Source organism: Zygosaccharomyces rouxii (assembly GCF_000026365.1).
Source record: "Zygosaccharomyces rouxii strain CBS732 chromosome D complete sequence".
NCBI classification, from domain to species: Eukaryota; Fungi; Ascomycota; class Saccharomycetes; order Saccharomycetales; family Saccharomycetaceae; genus Zygosaccharomyces; species Zygosaccharomyces rouxii.
Genome location: NC_012993.1, coordinates 516,186 through 540,604, shown reverse-complemented (window position 1 = coordinate 540,604; position 24,419 = coordinate 516,186). Strand labels below are relative to the sequence as shown.

The following is a 24,419-nucleotide window of genomic DNA, read 5'->3' as shown; positions in this document are numbered from 1 at the left end:
TGCTAAGGAAACTATCTCAATAGGAATAAGTAGAAAGGTATTAATTTCTCAATTCTCGATGGTTGTTCGTCCTGTTGATCTGGTCAATCAGCCAGCTCCCTTCCAGGATAGGTATAAGATTCTACAGAAACTTTTAGAGGTTTTAGAAAAGGTTAAACCTAATGCAAAGGGTAAGCTGAACAAACTGGCTACTGGGCTTGAATTGAGAGTAGCCAAGAGCAGTAAATCACCTCAGAGTTATAAATTTAACATGAGTATTCTTTTAAGGGATTTAAATAAGTTCCACGGAGATCTTTCCAAGATTAAAATTGGTCATAAACCTATAGCACATTCTGCACCTGCTGTTGAAAATAAAGCTACTAGAGCACAGGCAATGGAAAAACTGAAATCTATTCTTATAGATTCTGATACGTTGGAGAAAAATGGATACATCACTAGTATAGGTTCAGCAGCGACAGCTACAGCTACAGCATCAGCATCAGGAGATGCGCAAGATTCGCAACACGCCATATGCATTAGATGTAATACAAAATTTGACAAGTCAGAGGTTATGAAAAAGAGTCTGTGCAGATATCATCCTTTGAAAAAGGAATACGATCGAGAATCCAAGATTCATCAATACCCTTGTTGTGGTGAAACTACAGATTCCTCGTCATTTCTGCGATTAGGTTGTCAAAATCGTGACCATCATGTATTCCGTGAACAAACTTACGAAGGTATGTCAAGCATCTCTGAATTCAAAGATACACGTCATGTGGAAGGACCCGAAAATGTGCTGGCATTGGACTGTGAAATGGCATACACTTCACTTGGATATGAAATGATCAGACTTACCATTGTGGATTTCTTCACATCCAAAACCCTTTTTGATGAAATTGTTAGGCCTATTGGACAGGTAATTGATTTAAATTCACAGTTTAGTGGTGTTCATGAGATTAAAGAATCCGAGTCACTAAGTTATGAGGAATGCATGCAAAAAGTCTTAACCGAATCATTAATCAATAAGAATAGTATCCTAATTGGTCATGGATTGGAAAATGATGTCAACGTAATGAGAATCTTTCATCGTAAAATTATTGATACTGCAATCCTTTACTCAAACGGAAGATTCAAGACTTCATTGAAAAATCTTGCCTTTGAAAATGTCAATCGAAAGATTCAAAGTGGTGAACACGATAGTTCAGAAGATGCAATTGCCACGATGGATGTGGTAAAATCCAAGATCGGTATCCCTATAGCACAAAAGGAATGGGATTAGTAACGGGAATGAATTGAGATAACAACAAAAAGGGTGGGAATTTTTTATATGTAAAACAGAAAGAAAAGAAATGACACACAACCAATTAGTCTTGGCCTTCCTCTAATTTCGACAGACGAACTTCTAATTCAGACTGTCGCCTCGTAGCCTCTTTTAACAATTCTTTTAATGCTTGTAATTCCTTTTTCAGGGCCTCTTTGGAATCCTTTCGAGGTAATTCAAATTTAACACTTTTCTTGTGAGGTTGAGTCTTGGAACGCTCTTGATTAGTTTCTTGTTCCATTTTTTCTGCTTCTTTCAACTTCTCAAAAAGATTTTTTGCCTGCAACTCATTATTACTATTATCAGAAGTATTATCACTCTCCATTGCATGTTCTAATCTATTTTTCATCGGAGTTGGTGCCAACCTTTTCTGCGGTGATAAAAGTCCATTAGTAAATCTTGATCTAATTCTTCCCAACGATCCATCACCTCCAATTTTCCTCTCGTTGGCAAAAATTGTTCTAGTTGGTGAAGTTGGGAACAATATACTAGTTGTCGAACCCCTATTTTCCACTTTAGAAGTAAGGTTATCATCAATAGAGGGACTTCCACCGCTATGCATAAATTTGGGGTTGTATTCTCGAAGGCATTCTGGAGATTGTATTCTTTTCGGGGTCAATTGAAGTAGTGGTTTTACAGGACTTTTCCTAGCGGGCGAAACTCTTGCAGGGGGCTTTGACAAGCCATTAGGATACCTCATCGACGGTGATGTCCCCAATCTTTTGAATACGTTTCCCTGTGTAGACGGAGAATGTGATGAAGTTCTTGTATTACTCACGTCTCGTAAGCAATTATTGGAATCTTTAGGTGCCATTCCGGTTTGTTTTGGTTCCCTTTATCTATGTTTATCTAGACTTTTGTTAGTTCCATGTTTACCTTTTGATCTTCAGATCTTGTTGATGTTTGTTTTTTTTTTTTTTTCAACACGGCATGCGCACAAAAAAAAAGTATACAGATCTCAAGCGACATCCATAAATAATACAGGTTGGAGCCACTCAATCGAATAGAGATTCGTCATCCACCAGTTCATAGACCTGATTACTCTTATAGCCGTCACTGTAAAAAACGGGCATGTTACATTTCTGTTGTCTGTCTACCTGTTGAACTTTAGTAGGTATATCGTTCAACGTCACAAATTTTAGTTGAGGGAATCTCTGTAGGAAGAAATCCCACGACTTCTTCAAAGAGTGGACATGCATGTGGTAGAGTCTTAATACATCTAATGTTGTGACCTGGTTCTCGTGTCCTGGTTCTATACCTAGAAGACCATTGACCTTTTCCGCATGGGCTTCTAACGATTTGCAGTAGAATCCAATAGATGGATTTCGATCTACGAAATGGGTATAGGGAAGAATAGGGTACAGTTTGAATAGTTGTAGTGTGAAATTTCTAGCTTCCACATCTGAGAAATCTTGGATGATCAAAGAATCCTTGCAGGCGAAATATTTGCCCAATATCACTCTCTGGAAAGTGTCTCTGCAATCCGGGCATTTACAAATGACGTTAAAATTGAAATTAGAAACTTCGTCTTGGTGAATGGACACTAATGGGGGATCTAATTCTTCGAATTTGAAATCAATGTCCTGTAAAGTTTGAGAACAAGGCAATCGAGATAAGGAATCCACAAGGAGTGCGGATAACGGCACGTCAAGCATGTAGTCCACTTTTAATCTTTGTAGACGAGGGAAGCTGGCAATACACTTTGATAAAAAATTTCTATCCGCGGGTAAGGACAATAAGGTAAATTCTCTAATATTGTGAAATTCGTAAAACTCTTCCAGACTCCACAATTCATAAAGACTAAATTCCACTTGGTCGGGACCATACCATGATAACAATTCTAAAGTTTCTAAGACACCAGTGTCAAAAATGTAATAAAGAGGTTGATGTAAAAAAGTGCCACCCAGGGTATCAGGTCTTAAATTTAATGTAAGTGACTTAATCTTAAGCGGCTTTTCCAAATGGGGGAAAAAAGTACATGGATTAACATGTAGCGTTAGATGTTGAATATTATCCCAATTGTAACGGGTCGTTAACACCTCCATCCTTGCAAAATAATCGTTGGTAGCAGGCGCTGTAGGTAGTACAGACGGAGGTGTTACTACCATCGATTGCATCTGCTTACCTTTCAGCGATAACTTAGTGGCTACACGTTCATCCAGGAAATCTTCAAATATTTTGAGATTCGTAGCAAATTCAATCAGAGTATTCACGAGTTGGTTTAATAAATCTTTATCCAAATGCCAAGTACAATTGACTCTTCTAATTAATGATGGCAAATGATGTGGTTTAGACCTTAATGATCTTATCAATGACCCCAACTTGGAATTGGCAATAGATCTAACGGTATTATTATCACCACTTTTTGTAAAATATAGCACTGACCAATCTCTAGTCCCCAAAGTTCTATCTAAATCACTGGGGAAATACTGTTTTACATTGAGATAGATACTACCATAAAGTGAAGGTAGAGTCCTCTGGTACACTTTTTTAGATACATATGTCAATGAAACTCGATCCTCTTGTGATAAAAGAGATGCTATTCTATCAAATAATTCCAAAGGCACCTTATCTAACATAGATACATAGGGTTTCGACGTACTGTTAGTAATGCTTGTTACCTTGATTTTGGATAAAGGATTTAAAGGACTACAAGCAGAAGCGAAGTGAACCTAGTTACCAACAGAGTAAAGACACTAACGATGGAAGAGGGCAGAAGGGAAGAAGTGTAGTAGGGAGAAGCGATTGGGGTAAATATCAGAATGCAATTTAACCTTAGCCAATCTTTCTAGCTGTTGCTTCCGCTCACCTGACTTGTATGGCCCTCAACACCGTTTTGAAATCGTTTTCTAGTTGTCCCGAGGACCCCTCGTGGACATATGGTCAATTTGAAACAATACAGAGATGATCAGCAGTTCCCCTGCATAAGGATGAACCGTTTTACAAAGAGATTAATTCATTTTTTTTACATCTTTTCATGCAATATATGATATTATTAGCTGGATTATATTGAGAACATAATAGCTATTACAATACGCCTCTCACTTGTATCTAGCTCATTCTTACACATACTAATGCTCTCGCGTTCGAACCTCGGATTGAACCAAAATCCTGACTAATATTACAACTGCATATACAAAAATAAAACAAAGTAGAATACAGACATAGTAAGAGGAGGAATCCTCAGCTACGTCAGATGCATTAGAGATAATTTATTAACTTGCAAAATTCTTTGACCCCCTTAAAGGATTCAGCTTTCGTAGCGATCATCATTAGTTCTCCATGTCTAACCCCCAATTTCCACATGGACTTAGCCAGATGTAGTTTAAAGCCTGGACAAGGTGGCGCTGGGGAAGCGCTATTTAGGTTGGGGACTTGTTGATCATTTTGATTATCTGCGAGTAGTAAACGGACACTTGGACATTTAACACCATTAATGCTTAGATCACAGACAGAAACACATGCTGGTAATGCCAACAGCACCGAATGTTTTGAATATGGTGCCGATTCATTGGAACCTGTTTTCACCTTACTGCTTGCTAAATTAATACCCATCCTTGATAGTTCTGATGAGAACATGTCCTCAAACTGATGAGCGGTTTCATTGTAAAGACACACATGAATGGTCTTGAACCGTTTGTCAAAAATTAAAGTACATTCGGGTCGATCAATCTGAAATGACAATTCGCGTGGATAATCATCCACATAAGGTCTGCTGTACTTTAAAATATTCCAACATATTTTCACGTCTGACGTAGCGGCAGTATGACTCGTCTTTGGTCTTTTCAACGGTGGTTCCCTAGACTGTTGTTGCTGCTGCTGCTGTTGATGAGATGGTAGCCTCTGGGAGGATGGTGTCTGTGATTGCTCGGTTTCAGAATTGCTACTACTGTACCTATCGTCTTCAAAAGGTGGGGTTTCACTGTTTAATGGGCACATCAGCTTCTCCTCCTCCAGAGGTAATTGAACACCTCTGCGGTTTAAATCGCTTAATTTGATGCAAATATCCTCATGATGAGCACAAGGGTTATAGATAATCTTGTGTTTTATCAACCTTTGTTCCAGATTTAAAAACCTGTAATAGCGACATTCTTTGATGAGTGATTCTCGCCTGCAGTCATCTAATTCCAAAGATGAACCGCCTAGTAAATGCATTAGATCGTTAAAATATTCAGGACTGCGCCCGACGTATGGTGGTGCCTGTGGCGGTGGTCTTAACAATTTTTTTTCAATAAAGACATTCTCCACATCTGCATAAAGAGCAGCAGATGTCATTAAAAAATAATTGGGTGAATCACCTTTTCTTCTGAAAAGCGATCTTGGAACCTTAAAAGACTTACCCCCAATGTTCGTAAAATAATATTCCGTTTCTTTCAAAAGCGTCCTTAGTCGTGGTAGATTATAGTACATAGCATCGGCATAAAGCATGGTGTATTGGACTTCATTTTCAATATTGATAAAATAGCCTTGCAAATGGTCGTAGATCAATTGGAAAACTTCAGCTGATCTATCGATGAAAACAACTTGATCTTGCGTCTCGGCCGTACTTTCAGAGAAACATTTGGTAAAATAACTGGGACCATCTGAACTTAAAGACGCACCACTAATTTTGAAAAGCTTGTTACCGATTTGAATCTTGTACATGTTTTCGTGTGGTAATAACTGAGGAATTCTTGGATCAAAAACGTTATCCAAAGTACGCATAGGCCCGTCTGCTTTATCTGCAGATGCTGCCTTTGACGTCGGCGTTGGAGTACTGATTGTCTCATTTAAAGCTCCCGGAATACCTGGTCTTGCGCCGCCATTAGCATGATTGCTAGTATTACCACCACCAGTGCCAGTAGCCCTCATATCTGCAGTGATATTGCTTAATCCGTTCATTGTTATAACAAAAAATGAGGTACGATATAATAAATCAAAATTCCCTGTTCCTATAAAACGGCATCTACAACAACACGACGGTTAAAATACTGAATTACTGGAAGTATTTTCTAGCTACTATACTAATAAGTTGAAAATTTAATTTGGCACTGTAATGACAAACAATATTGTAGCAAACAATAGTTATATCGGTAGTTTAGAATTTCTAACCTATGATCAAGTTAGTCTTCTAATTACTAATTGAAATGCAGAACGAATTCAGTTCCGGACATCACCGTGGTCGATCTAGGACAGTGTGCCCTAAACCGTGAGCCCTTAAGACCCTAATATCCGAAGGTTGCGCCCTAAACCCCTACATGCCCTAAAATCTTGAAAGATTGTGCCCTATGCATTTATTTATTTTTTTTTGTCATTTTTCCAAAGTTCTTTACAATTCCAAGGGAAGGAAAGATGCCAATTACCCTCTCAGAGTAATAGTAAAGCAAAAGACCTAAACGTTTGTCCCTCCTTCGTTTCTCCCTCCTTCTTTGTTATGCGTTATGCAATTGTGTAATTGTGTACTGCGACCAAACGGTGATTACCAACCGTGCTTCGTAATTGGCAGTGTGGTAAAGGGGGTGCTATCCTTGTATCTTGGAATATATAAACCCTGGTCTTGTAGCTGCAATAGGGACTTCTCTTGCTCCCGATTATTTCCTCAGAACTACGTAATCAACTAATCAATTATAATACACAAGATGTCTTTGATCAACCAAAAGGTCCCAACTGAAAACTTCCAATTCCAATACATTCCAATCAGCCCATCTGATGGTGATGCATGCAAGCTACCACAAGCTGAATCATGGTCTAAGTTTTTGTCTGAGCACAAGAACGTTATTTTGACTGGTGCTCCAGCTGCATTTTCCCCAACTTGCTCCATTAACCACATTCCAGAATACATCAAGGGTATTAAGGATTTGCAAGCAAAGGGTGTTGACCAAGTTGTCGTCATCACTGTGGACAACCCATTTGCCAATGCTGCATGGGCTAAGAGCTTGGGTGTCAACGACACTACTCACATCAAGTTCGCCTCTGATGCTGGTGGCCATTTCGTCAAGAGACTAGGTTTTGACTTGCCTGTCGGCGAAGGTGTTTCCTGGAGTACCCGTTGGGCAGCTGTTGTCAAGGACGGTGTTATCACCTACGCTGACAAGGAGACCAAGCCAGCTGAAGAAGTTACCGTGTCTGGTTTGAGCAACATTGAAAAGCACTTGTAAGAAAGTGTTTAGCTTTTCTTCTTTTTTACTCAATTATGTAGTTACGTAACGAGTTTAACGGATAGCGCCGTGCGCCGGAGTTCGGAGTGGGAGGATCTCTTAGAGGGGTCGCGTTCTGATGCAAACGGCATTGGACATTTCACTTGGTTATGTTCGGAATTGTTCAAGAATGTTTCAACTTTGTCTGTAAGCCAATAGCTGGTCTTTTCCAAGGTCTTGTTGAGAAAAGCCGATTTGGAATTCACATGGCGGTGCGCACGTTTGTTGGGAATTGAATTTTTTTTGCCTCATCATTCTATAGTGATTTGGATGTACAATATGCAACCGACTTCCAAGAAGCTATTATGGTTCTATAGTGTAGTGGTTATCACTTTCGGTTTTGATCCGAACGACCCCGGTTCGAATCCGGGTAGGACCTGAGAAGTCTTAATTTTTTTTTTCATTTTTCCACTCTCCGTATTGTCGCAAGGGGAAATAATACCAATGTTAATGTCTACGCATGTAAGCATGCACTAGCGACAGAACACATATTCAGTCAGCACAACTGGAAAGAACTTACGATAAAAGGGTATAATAAAGTACTTCTATTAATTTATTAGTACTACACAATTATTCATGATTATGACAGTATAAAACCTCAATATTTCTCTTTGGTCTCGAGATTAAGCTATTAGTACAACCATTAACGAACTACAAACACCCTACACCTATGATAGAGCCATGACAAATTGTGTCAATCTTTTCGACTAAACCTACTCACAGAGTAGACCTAGCCTCATTAGTTTTATCAATTAATATTCAAAAATATTAGAATAACAAATTTATTACCATCTCTGCTAGCAGAGAATTAAACCTTCTCCGTCAGCTTACAACAATAGAGCAGCGGCACCAGCGAATAGAGCACCAGCAGCTGGCAAGACTCTGTCAGCAGCACCGGTGTAAGAAGCTGGGACACTCTTGGTGGAAGAAGCTTCAGCACTCTTGGTGGAGCTAGAAGCGGAAGAAGCTGGAGCAGCGGAACCCTTTGGAGATGGGGAAGCTGGAGCAGCAGACTTGGAAGCTTCAGAGGAAACTGGAGCGGAAGAAGCTGGAGCAGAGGTAGCTGGAGCAGAGGTAGCAGAAGCTTCGGTCTCAGAGCATGGGACGGTGTAGGTGATGGTTTCAGTACCAACAACGCTCTCGACAGTGGTGTAAGAAACACCTGGCTTGGTGGAGGTGACTGGAGCTGGAGCAGTACCGTTGGAAGCAGCAACAGAAGTAACTGGAGCAGCGGTAACTGGAGCAGATGGAGCTTCAGAAGTAGCGTTAGCGGTAGAAGTAACTGGAGCAGTGCTCAATGGACACCAGGTGGTGATTTCAGAAACAACATCGTTTTCGGTAACGGTAGCAGTAGAAACTTGAGCTTGAGAAACGGATTCAGAGCACACGTGGTTTTCACAAGAAGTGATGGTAACTAGAGTGGTGGATTGGTGCTTAACAGTTTCAGTGGTAACGTTGTTAGCGGAAGCGACGGCAGCGGCAGCAGCGACGGTAGCGATCTTGGAGAATTGCATTATAGTTCTGATTGGGGGTTGTAGTGATAAGCGAGCGACTGAATGAACTTAGTTGTCTGGTCTTTTTATAAAGAAAAAAGAGATGAAAGCAATCCAGATCTTGTTTTAGGACAGAAATTCGACCGCTTTTTATACCTGAGAATTTCGACCATTGACACCTCAAATGCTGGCCAACTGATAAAAATAGACTTACGACATCTGTAGAAACTTTCTATTTCTTCTTCTCCATCTCCTTCTGTTCACCGCAGTATCTCAGTAACAACGCTTGACACAACATACGTAAACGGCAATATCAAAACATCGCGAAACATAGAGAACATAGAAAACATAGAAAACATATCAGCATAGAAACCTCATCGCTTTGCAACTAAGCAAAAGCAACGCTACTCTACTCTACGACTTTACAATAAACCGTTGATCCCCCCGTAGAATCAATTAGGACAAGCAGTCCCCCTTGCTGCATTTCTCCTTTTACCTTATTCTGGGGTCCCTGAATGGCTGGATTTTGTTTATCACCATTTCAAGCTAATTCAAAAACATTCGACGCGAGTGAAACTCGGTCGTCGTGTCGGTGATGACAACTACTACCGAACTTGTAAATCGTCGTAAATTCAGTTTTTACGATCGTGGTTGTTATTCCGGTCTCGCTTTACTGGATTTAGCCGTACTGTTGTTGTTATGACCATTTGCAGAGATTCTAAAATAGATTGAGTCCAAAAGGTCGTGGTGATGGTGCTTGATGCACTGAAATTACGGAACATTACTCGAATTTGCTTAATACGGTACTATAGACTCGTGTTTACGTCCTGTAACACGTCGGAGAACAGATCTCCACGGTCGTGCGACCGATTTGGATGGTTCGAAATGGTAACCAGCCGTTTTCGATGTTGACAAATTCAATGGTGCGATCGTTCTCTTATCGAACCACTCGATGAACCCATGGGCATCGTGTTTGGATTTGAGTTAAGCTCTGTCGATCATGAAAAAATAAGAAAAAGAAAAATTATTTCTTTATTATTTAAAGGTGACCCTGTGTCACTCCAGACGAATGGAGTTTTTCTTCCATCTGGTTAGTAAAGATTTTGAATGCGCAATGGCTAATCCAAAACAGATACGTACAGTTAAAACATAATGGACAATCAAGGGTGATTGAGATAAGACAGGTTTAGGGTCAGGTTAGGTAAACGGAGAATTAGATATGGCTACACATGAAGAATTTATTAGGACCCAAGTGTTTGGGACGGTTTTCGAAATTACCAACAGGTACACGGATCTAAATCCTGTTGGTATGGGGGCATTTGGTCTGGTATGCTCAGCAACAGATACCTTGGCGGGGCAACCAGTAGCTATCAAAAAAATAATGAAACCATTCTCTACCGCAGTATTGGCTAAACGTACTTACAGAGAGCTGAAATTATTAAAACATTTAAGACATGAAAATTTGATTTGCTTACAAGATATCTTCTTATCTCCACTCGAAGATATCTATTTCGTTACAGAATTACAAGGTACAGATTTGCATCGTCTTCTACAAACGAGACCATTGGAAAAACAATTTGTTCAATATTTTCTGTACCAAATTCTTAGAGGATTAAAGTATGTGCATTCGGCAGGTGTAATTCATAGGGATCTCAAACCTAGTAACATACTTATAAACGAGAACTGCGATCTAAAGATATGTGATTTCGGATTAGCTAGAATTCAGGATCCTCAAATGACAGGGTACGTTTCGACTAGGTACTATAGAGCACCTGAGATTATGTTAACGTGGCAAAAGTATGATGTTGAAGTTGATATTTGGTCCGCGGGTTGTATTTTTTCGGAAATGATAGAGGGTAAACCATTATTCCCTGGTAAAGATCACGTCCATCAATTTTCGATTATTACAGATTTATTGGGCTCACCTCCAAGGGATGTTATAAATACCATATGTTCGGAGAATACTTTGAAATTTGTTACGTCTTTGCCACACAGAGATCCAGTTCCATTCCAAGAAAGGTTCAAGACTGTGGAACCCGATGCAGTAGATCTATTAGAACGTATGTTAGTATTCGATCCTAAGAAGAGGATTACAGCAGCTGATGCATTAGTACATCCATATTTAGCACCTTATCACGATCCAACTGATGAACCAACTGCCGAAGCCCAGTTCGATTGGGATTTCAATGATGCAGATCTGCCTGTTGATACTTGGCGTGTAATGATGTATTCAGAAATTCTAGATTTCCATAAAATTGGTGGTGGTGATGGTCAAATTGATACGAATGCGGCATTCGATGATCAAGTTGCAGCTGCTACTGCTGCAGCTGCTCATGCTGCAGCTATGGCTCAACACCATCATCAAACTCAACAACAATCATCCGGCAAACATACAAATCCAACTACTTCATCATCGGCCGCTACGCATAACAGTAACGGTCCCCATAGCAATCACGATGCCATCGCTAATTATGGTAATCAAGCGGTTCACTACGCTAATGAATTCCAACAGTAGATTCGTTTCTTTCAGATAAACTTTCTTGCAGAGAAGAGGAAAGAAAAAGAAAATATCTGTTACATATATATGTTATATCTTTGAGAATATGTATGACAAAGAGAAAAATTAAGCATTCGATGGGCGTGGGACAAAACCTGCGTCTTGACACAGTCCGTAAAACATAGTTCCAGGATTCTTCAATAAATTTTCAGGCGTATCGAATTCTGCAACCCTACCGGCATCCAATACAAGAATTCTATCACTATCCATGATTGTGTTCAAGCGATGAGCAATTGTCAAAATAGTACGGTCGGCAAACGCAGTTCTGATGGTTTCTTGTAAAACTTTATCAGTTTCCACATCAACGGCAGCAGTTGCCTCGTCCAGTACAAGAATCTTGGTGGGTACTAGTAGAGCTCTTGCCAAACACATCAATTGCCTTTGTCCTACACTTAAATTACCACCACCTTCTGATAATTGTGTTAACAGTCCATCATTGCCCATATTTAACACATGGTTCTTCAAATGCGATAGGTCCAATACTCTCCAAATTTCCTCATCGCTGTATTGCTCAGTTGGATCTATATTTTCACGAACGGAACCTTCAAAAACTTGACTATCTTGTGGTATAATAGATAATTTGTGTCTCAAATCGTAAAGACCCATTTGATCAATTGGTACTCCATCAATAACAATACGACCCTCGGCGGCTTCAATCAATCTAAATAATGCCAAGGTCAATGATGATTTACCCGCACCGGTTCTACCTACAATACCAATCTTTTCCTTTGGTTTGATGTCTAGGTTAATGTCCTTGAGAATTAGATCTAACCCAGGTCTGTAACGAGTAGAGTAGTGTTGGAATTGAATCGCACCATCAGTAGGCCAATTAGGGCTAGGTCTACGATCTTCGATCAAGTAAGGTGCTTCACTCGGTATTTCAGAGTATTCTTTAATTCTTTCCACGGATACAATATTAGTTTCCACTTCAACTGTCATCCTAACGATCCAATTCAAAGATTGAGTAATCTGTAGCGCATAACTTAAAGATAAACCAATCATACCTGGTGTTAATGAACCGCTCTTTAATCTAAGAATTGACAAAGATGAAGCACCAAAAATAATAATCGTACCGATAAATTCTAATCTATAAGCTAACCAACGGTTAGCGTTAACTGATGGGTAGTAAGCACTCATATTATTATCCATACGTGATTGATTGATATGGATGAATCTTCTCTGTTGATTGTAACCTCTGATGGTAGAGAGGCCACCCAAACTTTCTTGGAAATGTGCATAGATAGGAGATCTAGTAGTAGAATCCAAACGACGCAGTTCTCTTGAAGTACGCAAATAATACTGTTGGTAATAAACATACAAGATCCCCAATGGAATCACAAAGAGGGTGAATTGCCATGTGGTAAAACAGATAACGATGATAGTAAAGGACACTTTAATCACATTGTTGACAAATTGTGAAAAGGTTCTGCCCAAGAGCTCATCGACTTTGAATATATCATTGGAAAATCTGTTCAAAATACGACCGATGGGAGTGGTTTCGAAGAATCTCATTGGTGCTCTAAACACCGAATTGGCCATTCCTGCGTGTAGATATTTTGAACCATGAATGGTACAATAGACCCAAAGCACCACAGTCTGAATCAATGTTGAAAGAGCTGAGAAAATACCAAAGGCTAAATATACGGCCAAATAACCACCGGCGTGTGGGTTAGCGCCGTATTTTGTATTCACTTCAGACCAGTGTTTCAACCATACGCTTCCCATCACAGATAGGAACATTGAGAGAATGGCAAATGACATGAATATCAAGACGTTTCTAATACCACATGATCTCACGTATTCCCAATAGATTCCCCATTTTACTTTACCAACTTCACGATGCTCTTTGTTCACGGCTTCTTCATCATCGAAATCGATACTGCGCAAAGTGGCATCACTAGCCCTTCTTAAGCTCTGGGATGTGTCCTCATTAAGTTGTAAATTTCCCAGTTTCTGTAATTCTTCTAATTCATCTTTGACGGGCACAGAATTCTCACGTTCGTTCTCCTCACTGGATGATGGGGAGGAGCCGCAAGAAGCAACTTCTGATTTGTGTTTCTTCTTACCATATTCTTTTATCAATTTAGACAGAGGAGAATCTGCAGCTTTTGTAATCTCACAGAAGGTACCTTGTTGAATAATTTCACCGTTTTCAAGTAGAGTCACCGAGTCAGCAATGGAGAGAGCTGAAATCTTGTTTGTTGCCAAAATTTTAGTTTTAGTCTTCAACAGACCATTGGGTCCCAAAACGTGATCAATCAAGTGTGTACTAACATGTTCGTCCACGGCTGCTAGTGGATCATCCAAGAGGAAGATGTCAGCCCTGGAATAAACGGCTCTAGCTAATGATAAACGTGCCTTTTGACCACCAGACAATGAAATACCCTTCTCACCAACAATGGTTTTGTCACCATCTGGCAAAATGGCCAAATCGATGGTTAATGCACATGCCTTAATTGTCTTTTCGTAAAACTCAGGATCGTATTTATGGCCAAATAAAATGTTATCCTTGACTGTACCATTCATAATCCATGCAACCTGGCTCACATAAGCTATGTTACCATGGACGGTAGCGAAACCTTTAACTCTGAACAAATCACCTAATAAACTTTGAATCAACGCACTTTTACCACTTCCAACTCTACCAACAACGCAATTCAATTCACCTTTTTTGGCCTGGAAGTTTACGTTTTTCAAAGCAACTTTGTATTCTGGTTTTCTTTTCCATAAGAAAGTAGCGTTATCACCAAGCTTCATAGCAACATCACCGATATTCTTAACCCTAGGTAGACGTTGGACAGAGTCTCTTTGTAATTCTTCATTAGTTAGGAAAGAATATAATCTTCCAATTGAAACGGAGGCTTCGATATAAGAGTTCAAAACTAATGGCACCACGGCCAATGGGAAGGACAAAAGACCAAAAAGAGTTAATGCAGGGAACACTAAATCTGTTGTCAATGGACGATCTTCTGTATAGACAAAAACCGCAAAAGTTGAGCAAGAGACGAAAAAGGGCACGATGTTGAATTGAAAATTGATAATTGCATTGTAGACACCAATTTTGGTTAAATTTTTCAATTCCTTTTCATTTCTAACATATTCCAATTTCTCCTTGTAAGGTTTTTCCCATGCGTATAATTTCAAAGATTTCATATTGTTTAAAATTTCATTAATTAAACGAGTTCTTTGATCTTTATTCTTCATCTGTCCCTTTTGTAGATTCTTTTGTACTCTCATCAATGATGAGTTCAATGGCATCATGACTATCAAGATGATAACACCAACCCACATGGATTTACCCAACAGTTTGTAAAGTGAAGTTAAACAAAGTATAATTTGGAAAGGTCCCGACCAGATCAAATGACACCATTGAGCCAAATCTTGTAATCTCTGGACATCAACACTCATCAAATTCACGATGTCTCCTGTGGATGACATGTCGGCAGCTTCACTAGAGAGAACCAAGGATTTTTTGTAAATCACGGAAGTCAATGCACTCTTGAGATTCATACCAGTGTTGATCGAATGTAAGAAATACTGGTGTAAGATCGAGGTTTGTGTGAAACTCACAGCAAACATACCAAGTGAAATCATGAATCCCCTAACTAGAGGAACATTTGGAACTTTATGCTTGTCGATGTGCACTTTACCCAAAACTTCGTAAAGCTTGTGCTTATGTTCTTCACTGTAATCAGTAACAAATTTGATGAGAATTCTTAGTAATTGAGGTTGCACGAATGCCAAAGTATCGAACATAATTTTGAAAAGACCTGCAACCAACATCTGGGGTCCAAAAGTGGAAAGTAGAGCCCAAGTGAAAGAAGGATGAGGATTACGTCTGACTTGATGTTGCCAGTGACGATCAAACCTATTGGCTAAATCACCACTTCCAAATTTCTCAGGTAATTTGTACAAATCTCTCTCATCTAGAAATTTTTCATATCCAGTTCTCATTAATTCAGTCATCCAACTGAAAGAAATCTTGGAAAAAATGTTTGCACTGTCATAAGGATTAGGCTTTCTTCTCGAAAGATGCTGTTGTACTTGTTGGTATGGCATCAATTTCTTCTTTGGAATTGCCTCTAACAGTAGGATGAAAAAGGAATTAATACTTTGGAAAAGTGTAAGGATAAACACTGAATGGCCCATTGGCCATTTACCTTCGTAAAAGTGCCTAATCAAAAAATTGAGAGTCTTTGTAGAGTTGAATATGGTACCTATTAGCCAGTAAAAAAGCACGATAGCATTGGAAACTCTTGAACGATTGTATTCGATCCAATGTAAAATTGTCACTTCAAATAAGGACAAAAGAGTGATCACATACTGACTAGTAACTGTGAGATCTTTATCCTTATTTTCTGGTAGTTTTAAACATGCCAAAGAGACAAACCCAATTTGTAAGAGTACTAGAAAGATTCTTGAAACGATGACCCAATCTTTTCTGTACTTAACCCCTGGACTTTCTTTACGACACAATTTGATTAGCTCCCTTGTACCAAAGATGAGCATAAACAACCCAGTAGCATTCAGTAGAATCCCGTCTAAGAAACACTGAGTGAAATCTCCATAGTAGGATATGGGACCAAAGCCTTCCTTAGATTTGCAAAATCGACAAACCCAAGATTTGCATTTCAATGCCTCCATTGCACTTTCTGTAGTGTTACTTCCAATTTGATGCAACCAATAGAACGAGATTGGAGGTTCCTTATAGAGTCGAGAATCTTTAATCCGAAGTTACAAAGAGAAGTGATTATCTAATACATAAGCTTGCCTTCTTGTTCTTCGTTTGATATCGAGAAAGCGAAAAGGGTCATGTGTTTTTAAACTTGGCATGAGTATTCTCCTAGAAGAAAGTTTTTCAACAAGTTCTTGTTCCTCGTGGCCCAATGGTCACGGCGTCTGGCTACGAACCAGAAGATTCCAGGTTCGAGTCCTGGCGGGGAAGAACTTCAAAATTATTTTTTCCAAAATATTATCAATATTTTTGGAATTCTTAAATGGGATTTTTACAGTTACGTTGGCCTCGGTTCGAACCCTCGTAGTTAGGCGGACGTCTTTTTCTCCGCCTTAATGCCAACATTAGAGGGAGATTGACAAACGAAGATCACAATAAAGAACCAACCCTTCAATACATGTACAACATATATGGAAAAAGGAGTAGAGTCTCGGGGGACTTAGCTGTGGTCGTATCATTCAATTGTCTTATAAGTTATGCGTACTCATAGAGTAGATTCTTATCTGCTCACAGAGAATATAAGGTTAGAGATTGTTCATGAATCAAATCCATATTTTGCTGGTGAAAACATATCACTGGTGATAAGAATTAAGCACTTAGGGTCATATCAAGAACTGGTTTCACTGAAAGACAGCCTCAAAGAATTACATGAAGAAATTGAAGCACAAGGTGCTTATGTAGAGTCACAGGATAATGATAATACCAATGTACAAGAAGATGGGAGACAGCCATGGTCGATGAAATCTCTATTGAATGCAATGAAGGGAATGTCAGAAGAAGATGTTAAACCTAATAATGCGCATATAGATTTAGAAAGGCAGAAGAGACAACGGGAACAATTGGTAAAACAGATAAAATATCATAAACCTGTGGAACTGATGTCAGGATACGTTCAGATATTTGGTATGTTTCAGTTTGATCCAGAAGTCATTAATGAAACGAAATTGGATAAAACTAGCGTTAAAGTGGTTGGATTGGATACTCCACTAAGCCATGTGACTAAGAAGATGTCAGGAACTGCAGTAGAGGAGAACGATTCGAATCAACCCAATTCTCTGGCAAAGTATTTCCACTCCAAGAGAAGTGCTCAATTCTTGGGATCATCCAATGTTAATGAAGATGAATTGAAAGGTGACCATAATGCAGTTTTTACGTTGGCGGCTCACGATGAGTCAGTAGAATACAGACAATTTCCAATCTTATTGATACCGCAAACATTACTGTTTTCTGAATTAAACTTGGAACCAGGTGAGACCAAAGTTTTTAGATTCAAATCCAGTAAATTATCCCGAATGATACCCCCTAGTTATTACGTTTCTCCGAATATTTCCATAAATTACAGCTTAGAAGTCGGTATGGGTAGATTATATCACGGTGACATTGAACAAGATACTATTAAGGTTCCAATCAACATTGCTCCCTTTGTGAGCAGGTCTGGAGCCCAATATTCTCCAGTATTGAATGAAAAAGTAACAATTATGGAACCAGGTCTAGTTAAGGAAGTTAAACAGAGGCAGCCGAGTGGTGGTAGAGTGGTATCCAGTACAGTGCATCAACATGCAAGAAGGCCGTCTGCATTTTCATTGATGAATTCGGATAGAAATCAAGATGTGGAAAAACTGATACACAATTTCGCTAAGCTGGTGGAATCCAATCAGGACGAGTTTGGAGATCTAGAGGAATTGGTTGATTCCCAAATGGCGATTCAGTTTCCAGAAGAATCTAGTGATGAGTCGCCTACTTTAATGAATTCTGACGAAAAACGAGAAGATGAGAATGGATATGTGACAAAAAGGATGTCTACCGTTTCAAGTAACGTTTCTGACCTGGCAAGGTTGACCGCTAATCGTCCAGCGAGAAAATTGGGTTTTAATGAGGAAAAGGGTTTGATACCTCAATTAGATAACTTACAAAACATCTATCAAATCAATTGGAATGGTCAATCGATCACTAGAATTGTTTGTTCCAAACGTTTTTACACAATCACAGACGATATTGATTTGGTACTAGAATTAGATCATAATTCACCTCCGACACACAAAGTTAGCGCTGTAACGGTGACACTAGAATCCTGTGAGTTGATTAATCCTGAATACGTGACTGATTTAGAAAATCTTAAGAAACCGCAAGTGAATCGCATTTACGATGCACATGCAATATGTTTTGATGATTGCGATCGTATACCATTAAAGCTTATAATGCCTAAGACTCCAATGTATCAATTAGCAAGCCAATTCAAAACTGACGTATTTCAATTAAGATGGATGCTAGGAATTAAGTTCGTTTTGGTCCCCAGAACTGCAAACATTAGCTTGGAGCAATTTTATGAGGATAAGAAAGGTGTATTATATCATGCGAAGGAAATTTTGGAAGGTGAAGAGTTTTCATGTCATATACCTCTCGCTATTTTACCATCTGCCTCTAAATACGGCGGGTGGTAAGTTTTCGACCATTATTCTCTTGAGAAACAGAAAAAATAAAAAATAAAAAAAAAAAAAATACGTGCGTACTTATATATTACCTATATATATTCCCCCTTGTAATTCAGTTCAATTCTTTTGAAAGAACGATCATGACAGTATAATTTCAAAAATGGGATTCAGGGTCCCTAATTCGTAGTTTCCTCAAACGTGAATGATCGCCTTATGCTCTTGTAACTTTCAGCTTCTTCCTCTTCATTTTCTTCTTTTCCTTCTTCTTTTCCTTCTTGTTTTCCTTCCTCTTCTCCTTCTTCTTCTCCTTCTTCTTCTCCTTCTTCTTCTTTTTCTTGATCGTTATCATTAACGTTTTCTGGTTCCTCTATACCATTGTGAAGACCCAGTCCAATCAATGCACTGTCAATTGCATCATTAGTACTACGGCTAAGCTCCAAATGCTGCGTAGACTTGACAGTTGAATCTGCATTATTTTTCTTTTTGTTTTTCTTCCTATCTTTGAAGTATTCTCGCCATGAATTCCACATATTTGGTTCTTTACTATTATTATTATTGATTTCCGTTGCGCTAGACGCCGTGGACGAAGGAGAAGAAGTCGCCTTGGTCAAAGTACTATCCCTCTGTTGTTTACTGGATATTGATATATTCTCTTTTGGTTTATTACCATCTGTACTACCATTATTCTTTTTTAGATTTTGGAAAGTGGTTGCCAACTTTTGTTGAAATGCTGTAAACGGATCTATGGCATTATATGCATGCTTTGGTGTGAATAGATCAAATATCCTATCATCAGTAAAATTGTTGAAAATTTCAAAATTCTGAGTTTCTCTCCATCTTTGTACCCAATTGTTATTGAATAGCTGTATCGGATGAGCATTTTGCATTTCTTCAGGAATCGATTGCAACGAAGTATCATTAACTTTGGGACTCGCCATGTAATCCGACAATTTAATACTGGAGAGTAGTCCTGTTAGGTAATCCTCAAACTGCCATCTTATAAAATCTTCACTACCTTCAAATTGTGAATTTTTTGGCGTCTCTAAATCGTTTTCATTCCAAGTGGAAACAACAGCATTTGTAATGGAATCAATCCATTTTTTATCGTGGTTCGAAAGCGTTAGAGCTGCATTTAGGGATTTATTGATAATTTCTACCGATGAATCATCTACATTAACAAAAATATCACATAATTCATTTTTTCTTTCTGTTAGTAACGAATTTGAGCTTCCAATGACGAAAAATTTGGTGGCTTCAGAGTTAATGTCTTGAATCTGTTGTAAGGGAGTATATGGTGAAAATAGTCCACCTTTCTCAAAAATTAAGAGTGGAAATCCTAGAAATTTTAAAACTGATTTTCTATCGCTAGATCTAAATGAATCAGCAACTTTCAGGTTTTCCAAATTTTCATATAAAAGAGGACTACCAGAATTCTCTAAGTGGGAAAGTAAATTGGGAATCAAACTGATTAAGCCAAACTGTAAATTGCAAAGTGCTTCAACGTTAGTTCCATAAAAAATCAATTGTCTCTCCAGTAATAATGCCTTTAACAGAACGAGTATATCCTTTTTAAAATCGTAAATTATCCTCCTTAATGAAAGTCCCAAATAAAAATGACCATCTTGAAGGTTCCAAGTCTTGAATAATGCCATTAAATTTTCATAAAGTGATGTTATAATGGTTTTATCTGAGAAATCCCGTTGGAGGAAAAATGCATTTGTCACTAGGCTAACTTTATCCTTTATCTGACCGAATATTGGTTTTCGAGATATTACAACAATAGCCTTTTGTACAGTTGATCTAGTAATATCTTCTTCCTTATACGTCAAATCATCACTTCTAATCTGTCTTGAACATGATATAGCAAACAGTGTAGTATAGTCACCTAATTCATCTTCTGCTATTTCTGTCGCACCATTGGGCGGGCTACACTTTTTCTTCTCGTTGTAAAGTAATGTGAAATAAGTGAATGTCTCTTTAAATGAATGTGAGCCATCGGGTAATGCTTGAAATGGTAAGTTGGGGAAAACGATATTCCCTTCAGTATCCTTGGGTATTCCGCAGGAATACTCGACTTCAGGTCCTCTCTTATGGTGAAAGTCAACCAAACACAGGCCCATAATAATGGGCAGTTCGTCTTGCATGGTGGTGATGTTTTATTGGAATGGGGAAAAAAAGTGACTATAGGGAAGATTGATATTGAATTGATCCCAACAGCATGTAACGTATTTCTAAAGGATCCAAATGATAATCACTTTCTATCCTAGTGATAACGTGCTTGTAAGTTATAACATGGATTGTCGTCAATGGAGAACAAAGCGCAATTTTTCAAAACGACTGATTCTCAAATGTTGATCTTATATAAAGAACAAAGTAAAATAGAGATTCTTGAAGCTCTCACATGGGAATCCTCTTGTCACCACCTTAAATTTCAGATCAATATTATGGGGGTGCCTCTGGAGCAGTTGTATTAAGTTCGAGGAATCTTGAGATATCGTATTAATTTGAAAAATCGAAGGAATGAGCTCTTGTATATAGAGATCTGGAAGCTCTTCTACAGTACTACAAGCAATTACTCAGCAAACTCAATTGCAAGCTTCAAATTGGCTCGAGATTGTTAGGAAGGAGTTGTGTATTTGTTGTATTCTTTCAAATGTAGCTTCATGAGTACAAGACGTAAAATACCATAAGAGCAAAGATAGGATTATTGTAAAAATAATATTTAATCTCAGGAAAGAAGATGCGAGTAAAACCATTGAAACCAAAATTAATATATCTAACGATATCTAATGATATTCAAGACACAACAACCATTGTAAATAATAAGAAGATTCCACTACTGCCATTAAATCCTTTTGAAACGACACACTGACACTTTGATGGGAAAATACGTAGAAGAGAGCAAAAAATCTCTTTGGAACTGTAAAAAATACCCAAAATTTTAAGGAATATTTCATTATTAGTTTTAGCCCGCAAAAAGGGCTTTCTCGAAGATCTTAGCCGCTTAAAGTCTATTATTGTCACTTGGAACGGTGATATCAGATTTTTATTTAGCCTAAGAGCCCATAGAGGACATTAAAAAGGACTTCATAAATCATCGAATATCTAAGAGTAAAGCGTCGTCTGGCTTGTCTCTGATGGTTTCAATTGGTCTATAATGGCTTTATTAGACAACTGTATTCAACAATGTGTTGATTTCCTATCACCCATCTTTAAACTAATTGCGGAAAATGCAACAGATGTTATAGATTCAGCGCTGAATGCAGATTCTTTTGAATCCGAACTGTTAGAATTCAATTGGGAACCCTTGTTGAAGTCCAAGATAGAAAATTCTGATTTCTTAATTGATCTAGTTTTGAAAAGACTCGTTACCGATCTCCTGAGTAATGAAGATGTCCACGATGATTTTTTACTGCATATCAAGAGATGTGCAGTTGTACTAGATTTTTGTTTCCACTCCAAACAGTATAGGGAAAAACCTACATCATGGATTGTTGTCTATTTTGAATTGTTCTCCACAGTGTTTGATATGCTCAATTGGCCGAATGCAACTTTAAAATTTTGGCCATATGTGGAATCCAGAATGGATTGGTTTAAAATGGGGAGCAGCTTAGAACCATTACCGTTTGGATCTACCAATATGATAAGTTACAAACAACCTCTTTACGATAAGCTACGTCATTGGAATGATCTTTTGAAAATGGTCCAAAATAATTCATCTTTGAATACTCCACTAGACAATATTATGAGTTATAAATTGACTAAATTCCTTTCTGAATTACTACCGTTACATGAAGAATCCAATTTTAACAGATCAGCACTGATATCCACTAGGCAAGGTTCCGGTAACCCTTGGAATAAGACAATATCTAGTGCGACTAAAAGAGATAATTCTTCTGAAAATGTGTTTGCCACAGACTACAACTACGTATTTGACAATTTGTTGACATGCCCCCTAGAGTTTGCATTCCGCCCCACTGAGCATAAGATGGATTTGGACAAAGTATTGAGTAATTTATTAGACAGCATTTTCGAGACCGAAGAAGACTTCTACCGAAGAATTAAAAATTCCCACAAAAAGCTTGTTGATATTAATGAAAAGTTGAATTATCAATATCCTTGTGAATATGAACATATGCCTGGCGATCAACCTAGTTATCTGAAAAATTCTTCCAGGCTAATAGGAGAGAGGGAAGCTTTTTGGCACAAATTTTGTTCCTTGAAGGCCTCTAGTGTTGACATGGTTCAACCAACACTTTTAGATGTTTCTACCGCAAACCCGGATACCCTTTATCTTCAAATGATGGAAACAGATAACGATTTTTACAGGAAGCAATTTTTATTGCAGCTTTATTTCACCGTCAATATGGTCCGTCAAATTGTAACATTACCTGAAGTCGAGAAATTTTACAAATTATGTTATCAGAAGGAAAAACCTTCCAGAAGCATAAATTTTGATAACCTTGATGAACCTAATCGGAGAAAAACTTCGGCGCTTTGTAACCATATTCTGGACAACCGTATAAGCAAGTTTTATCGTCATCGTGATCCTCCATTAGCCTCATTGATTCAACGATTGGCTACCAAGGATAAAATTTTCCTCGAGGCTAAGGCAGATGGCTTTAAAGTGTTTCAAAATTTTCAAGTTTTCGAGCATTCATTAGAGCCGCTGACTTTCAACTACTCATTCAAAAAATTTGGTTTCGTTGAAATGGGGAATAAACTCGTAAACAATGTGTGGAAGATTAACACAGGATTAGAGAACATTAAAAGACCGCAAGAAAGTGTTAAAGAACTGTACGATTCACTCCATGAAAAGTTCAATTCTGGTGAACCTGTAACACCTACCGCTGAATATGATGATAAAGTGATAAAGGAATGGCAATACTTAAGATCTTTGAGATCGCAGTATTTATTCGAATTTAACAAGGTCGACGAGAATGTTGGTATCAACGGTCTATTCAATCCTTCTTTGATGGAATCACAGAGGGATAAAAAAAGGGAATTGTTCCAAAGCATCTTACAGGAGACTAAACAACCACATATATCCAAACTAGAAGAGGCTAGAAACTATATCGCTGAAAAGCAAAGGAGAAAGAGAGCTCACGAAGAAGAATTGGAAGAGAATTCACGCAAAAAGGCAAAGGTTAATATCGAGAATGTTGAGAAGCCAGTTACCAATTCCGAACAAGTAGACGAGTCAATTGAATCAAAATCTATTGACACAGAGACCAAAACAGCACCTGTGGAGACTTCTGAAGAAAAATCTACAGAATCAGTTGCTGCCTCAGGAAACGCAGATAAAACGAAGGAACCTGAAGGGGAACATAAAGACCAGGAGCAGGGTCAAGCTCAAACACAAGATCAAGATCAGGAAGAATTCAGGAGACCAGAACCACTTAAGGATAATTCTGAGAGGAACGCTGAGGAGCCTTCTGGGCAGGAACCTGATGCTCCAGTTCAGATACAGCCAACAACAGCTGAGACAGATAAGCAAGAGGGAGAAGACACAAAGGGAGGTTCCCAAAATGAGACACAGGCAGCTCCAGTGGATGGAAGTGATCCAGCAACACAGATGCCTGATAGTAGGCCTTCAGCACCCTCCCAACCGGAGAACGAAAACGCTTAACGAGAAGAACGGTCAGCAGGCATTAGAAAACAAGTAACTATATTTCACTTTGTACATTTATGAAACCTAAAACCCGAGCTTATCTCTGTAGATTTTT

The 24,419-nt window shown here is 38.5% G+C and overlaps 11 protein-coding genes and 3 non-coding genes across 14 annotated transcripts; 8 read left to right on the top strand and 6 right to left on the bottom strand.

The window, feature by feature from the left end:
• Window positions 1-58: 58 nt before the first annotated feature.
• On the top strand, window positions 59-1,258 carry REX3 (RNA exonuclease; the record flags this gene model as incomplete). Its single annotated transcript, XM_002496664.1, has 1 exon — window positions 59-1,258. One exon carries the CDS (start codon window positions 59-61, stop codon window positions 1,256-1,258), a length of 1,200 nt encoding a protein of 399 aa, XP_002496709.1.
• Window positions 1,259-1,343: 85 nt separating this feature from the next.
• On the bottom strand, window positions 1,344-2,114 carry FIN1 (Fin1p; the record flags this gene model as incomplete). Its single annotated transcript, XM_002496663.1, has 1 exon — window positions 1,344-2,114. The coding sequence occupies one exon, from the start codon at window positions 2,112-2,114 to the stop codon at window positions 1,344-1,346; it is 771 nt and encodes a 256-aa protein (XP_002496708.1).
• A 181-nt stretch (window positions 2,115-2,295) lies between these two features.
• Window positions 2,296-3,879, bottom strand: ZYRO0D06314g (uncharacterized protein; the record flags this gene model as incomplete). The annotated part of the gene is made up of 1 exon (XM_002496662.1): window positions 2,296-3,879. The coding sequence occupies one exon, from the start codon at window positions 3,877-3,879 to the stop codon at window positions 2,296-2,298; it is 1,584 nt and encodes a 527-aa protein (XP_002496707.1).
• A 281-nt stretch (window positions 3,880-4,160) lies between these two features.
• SNR6 lies at window positions 4,161-4,264 on the top strand. Its single transcript, XR_002648401.1, has one exon. It is a non-coding gene; the product is annotated as a U6 RNA (small nuclear RNA).
• Window positions 4,265-4,501: 237 nt separating this feature from the next.
• On the bottom strand, window positions 4,502-6,181 carry ZYRO0D06270g (uncharacterized protein; the record flags this gene model as incomplete). Its single annotated transcript, XM_002496661.1, has 1 exon — window positions 4,502-6,181. The coding sequence occupies one exon, from the start codon at window positions 6,179-6,181 to the stop codon at window positions 4,502-4,504; it is 1,680 nt and encodes a 559-aa protein (XP_002496706.1).
• A 737-nt stretch (window positions 6,182-6,918) lies between these two features.
• Window positions 6,919-7,437, top strand: AHP1 (thioredoxin peroxidase AHP1; the record flags this gene model as incomplete). The annotated part of the gene is made up of 1 exon (XM_002496660.1): window positions 6,919-7,437. One exon carries the CDS (start codon window positions 6,919-6,921, stop codon window positions 7,435-7,437), a length of 519 nt encoding a protein of 172 aa, XP_002496705.1.
• Window positions 7,438-7,783: 346 nt separating this feature from the next.
• On the top strand, window positions 7,784-7,855 carry ZYRO0D06226r. Its single transcript has one exon. It is a non-coding gene; the product is annotated as a tRNA-Gln (tRNA).
• Window positions 7,856-8,303: 448 nt separating this feature from the next.
• On the bottom strand, window positions 8,304-8,990 carry CCW12 (Ccw12p; the record flags this gene model as incomplete). Its single annotated transcript, XM_002496659.1, has 1 exon — window positions 8,304-8,990. The coding sequence occupies one exon, from the start codon at window positions 8,988-8,990 to the stop codon at window positions 8,304-8,306; it is 687 nt and encodes a 228-aa protein (XP_002496704.1).
• Window positions 8,991-10,188: 1,198 nt separating this feature from the next.
• On the top strand, window positions 10,189-11,484 carry HOG1 (mitogen-activated protein kinase HOG1; the record flags this gene model as incomplete). Its single annotated transcript, XM_002496658.1, has 1 exon — window positions 10,189-11,484. One exon carries the CDS (start codon window positions 10,189-10,191, stop codon window positions 11,482-11,484), a length of 1,296 nt encoding a protein of 431 aa, XP_002496703.1.
• A 108-nt stretch (window positions 11,485-11,592) lies between these two features.
• YCF1 (ATP-binding cassette glutathione S-conjugate transporter YCF1) lies at window positions 11,593-16,170 on the bottom strand (the record flags this gene model as incomplete). The annotated part of the gene is made up of 1 exon (XM_002496657.1): window positions 11,593-16,170. The coding sequence occupies one exon, from the start codon at window positions 16,168-16,170 to the stop codon at window positions 11,593-11,595; it is 4,578 nt and encodes a 1,525-aa protein (XP_002496702.1).
• A 228-nt stretch (window positions 16,171-16,398) lies between these two features.
• Window positions 16,399-16,471, top strand: ZYRO0D06138r. Its single transcript has one exon. It is a non-coding gene; the product is annotated as a tRNA-Arg (tRNA).
• A 266-nt stretch (window positions 16,472-16,737) lies between these two features.
• Window positions 16,738-18,702, top strand: RGP1 (Rgp1p; the record flags this gene model as incomplete). The annotated part of the gene is made up of 1 exon (XM_002496656.1): window positions 16,738-18,702. The coding sequence occupies one exon, from the start codon at window positions 16,738-16,740 to the stop codon at window positions 18,700-18,702; it is 1,965 nt and encodes a 654-aa protein (XP_002496701.1).
• A 167-nt stretch (window positions 18,703-18,869) lies between these two features.
• AVL9 (Avl9p) lies at window positions 18,870-20,837 on the bottom strand (the record flags this gene model as incomplete). Its single annotated transcript, XM_002496655.1, has 1 exon — window positions 18,870-20,837. One exon carries the CDS (start codon window positions 20,835-20,837, stop codon window positions 18,870-18,872), a length of 1,968 nt encoding a protein of 655 aa, XP_002496700.1.
• Window positions 20,838-21,850: 1,013 nt separating this feature from the next.
• Window positions 21,851-24,322, top strand: HPR1 (Hpr1p; the record flags this gene model as incomplete). The annotated part of the gene is made up of 1 exon (XM_002496654.1): window positions 21,851-24,322. The coding sequence occupies one exon, from the start codon at window positions 21,851-21,853 to the stop codon at window positions 24,320-24,322; it is 2,472 nt and encodes an 823-aa protein (XP_002496699.1).
• Between the last annotated feature and the right edge of the window lie 97 nt (window positions 24,323-24,419).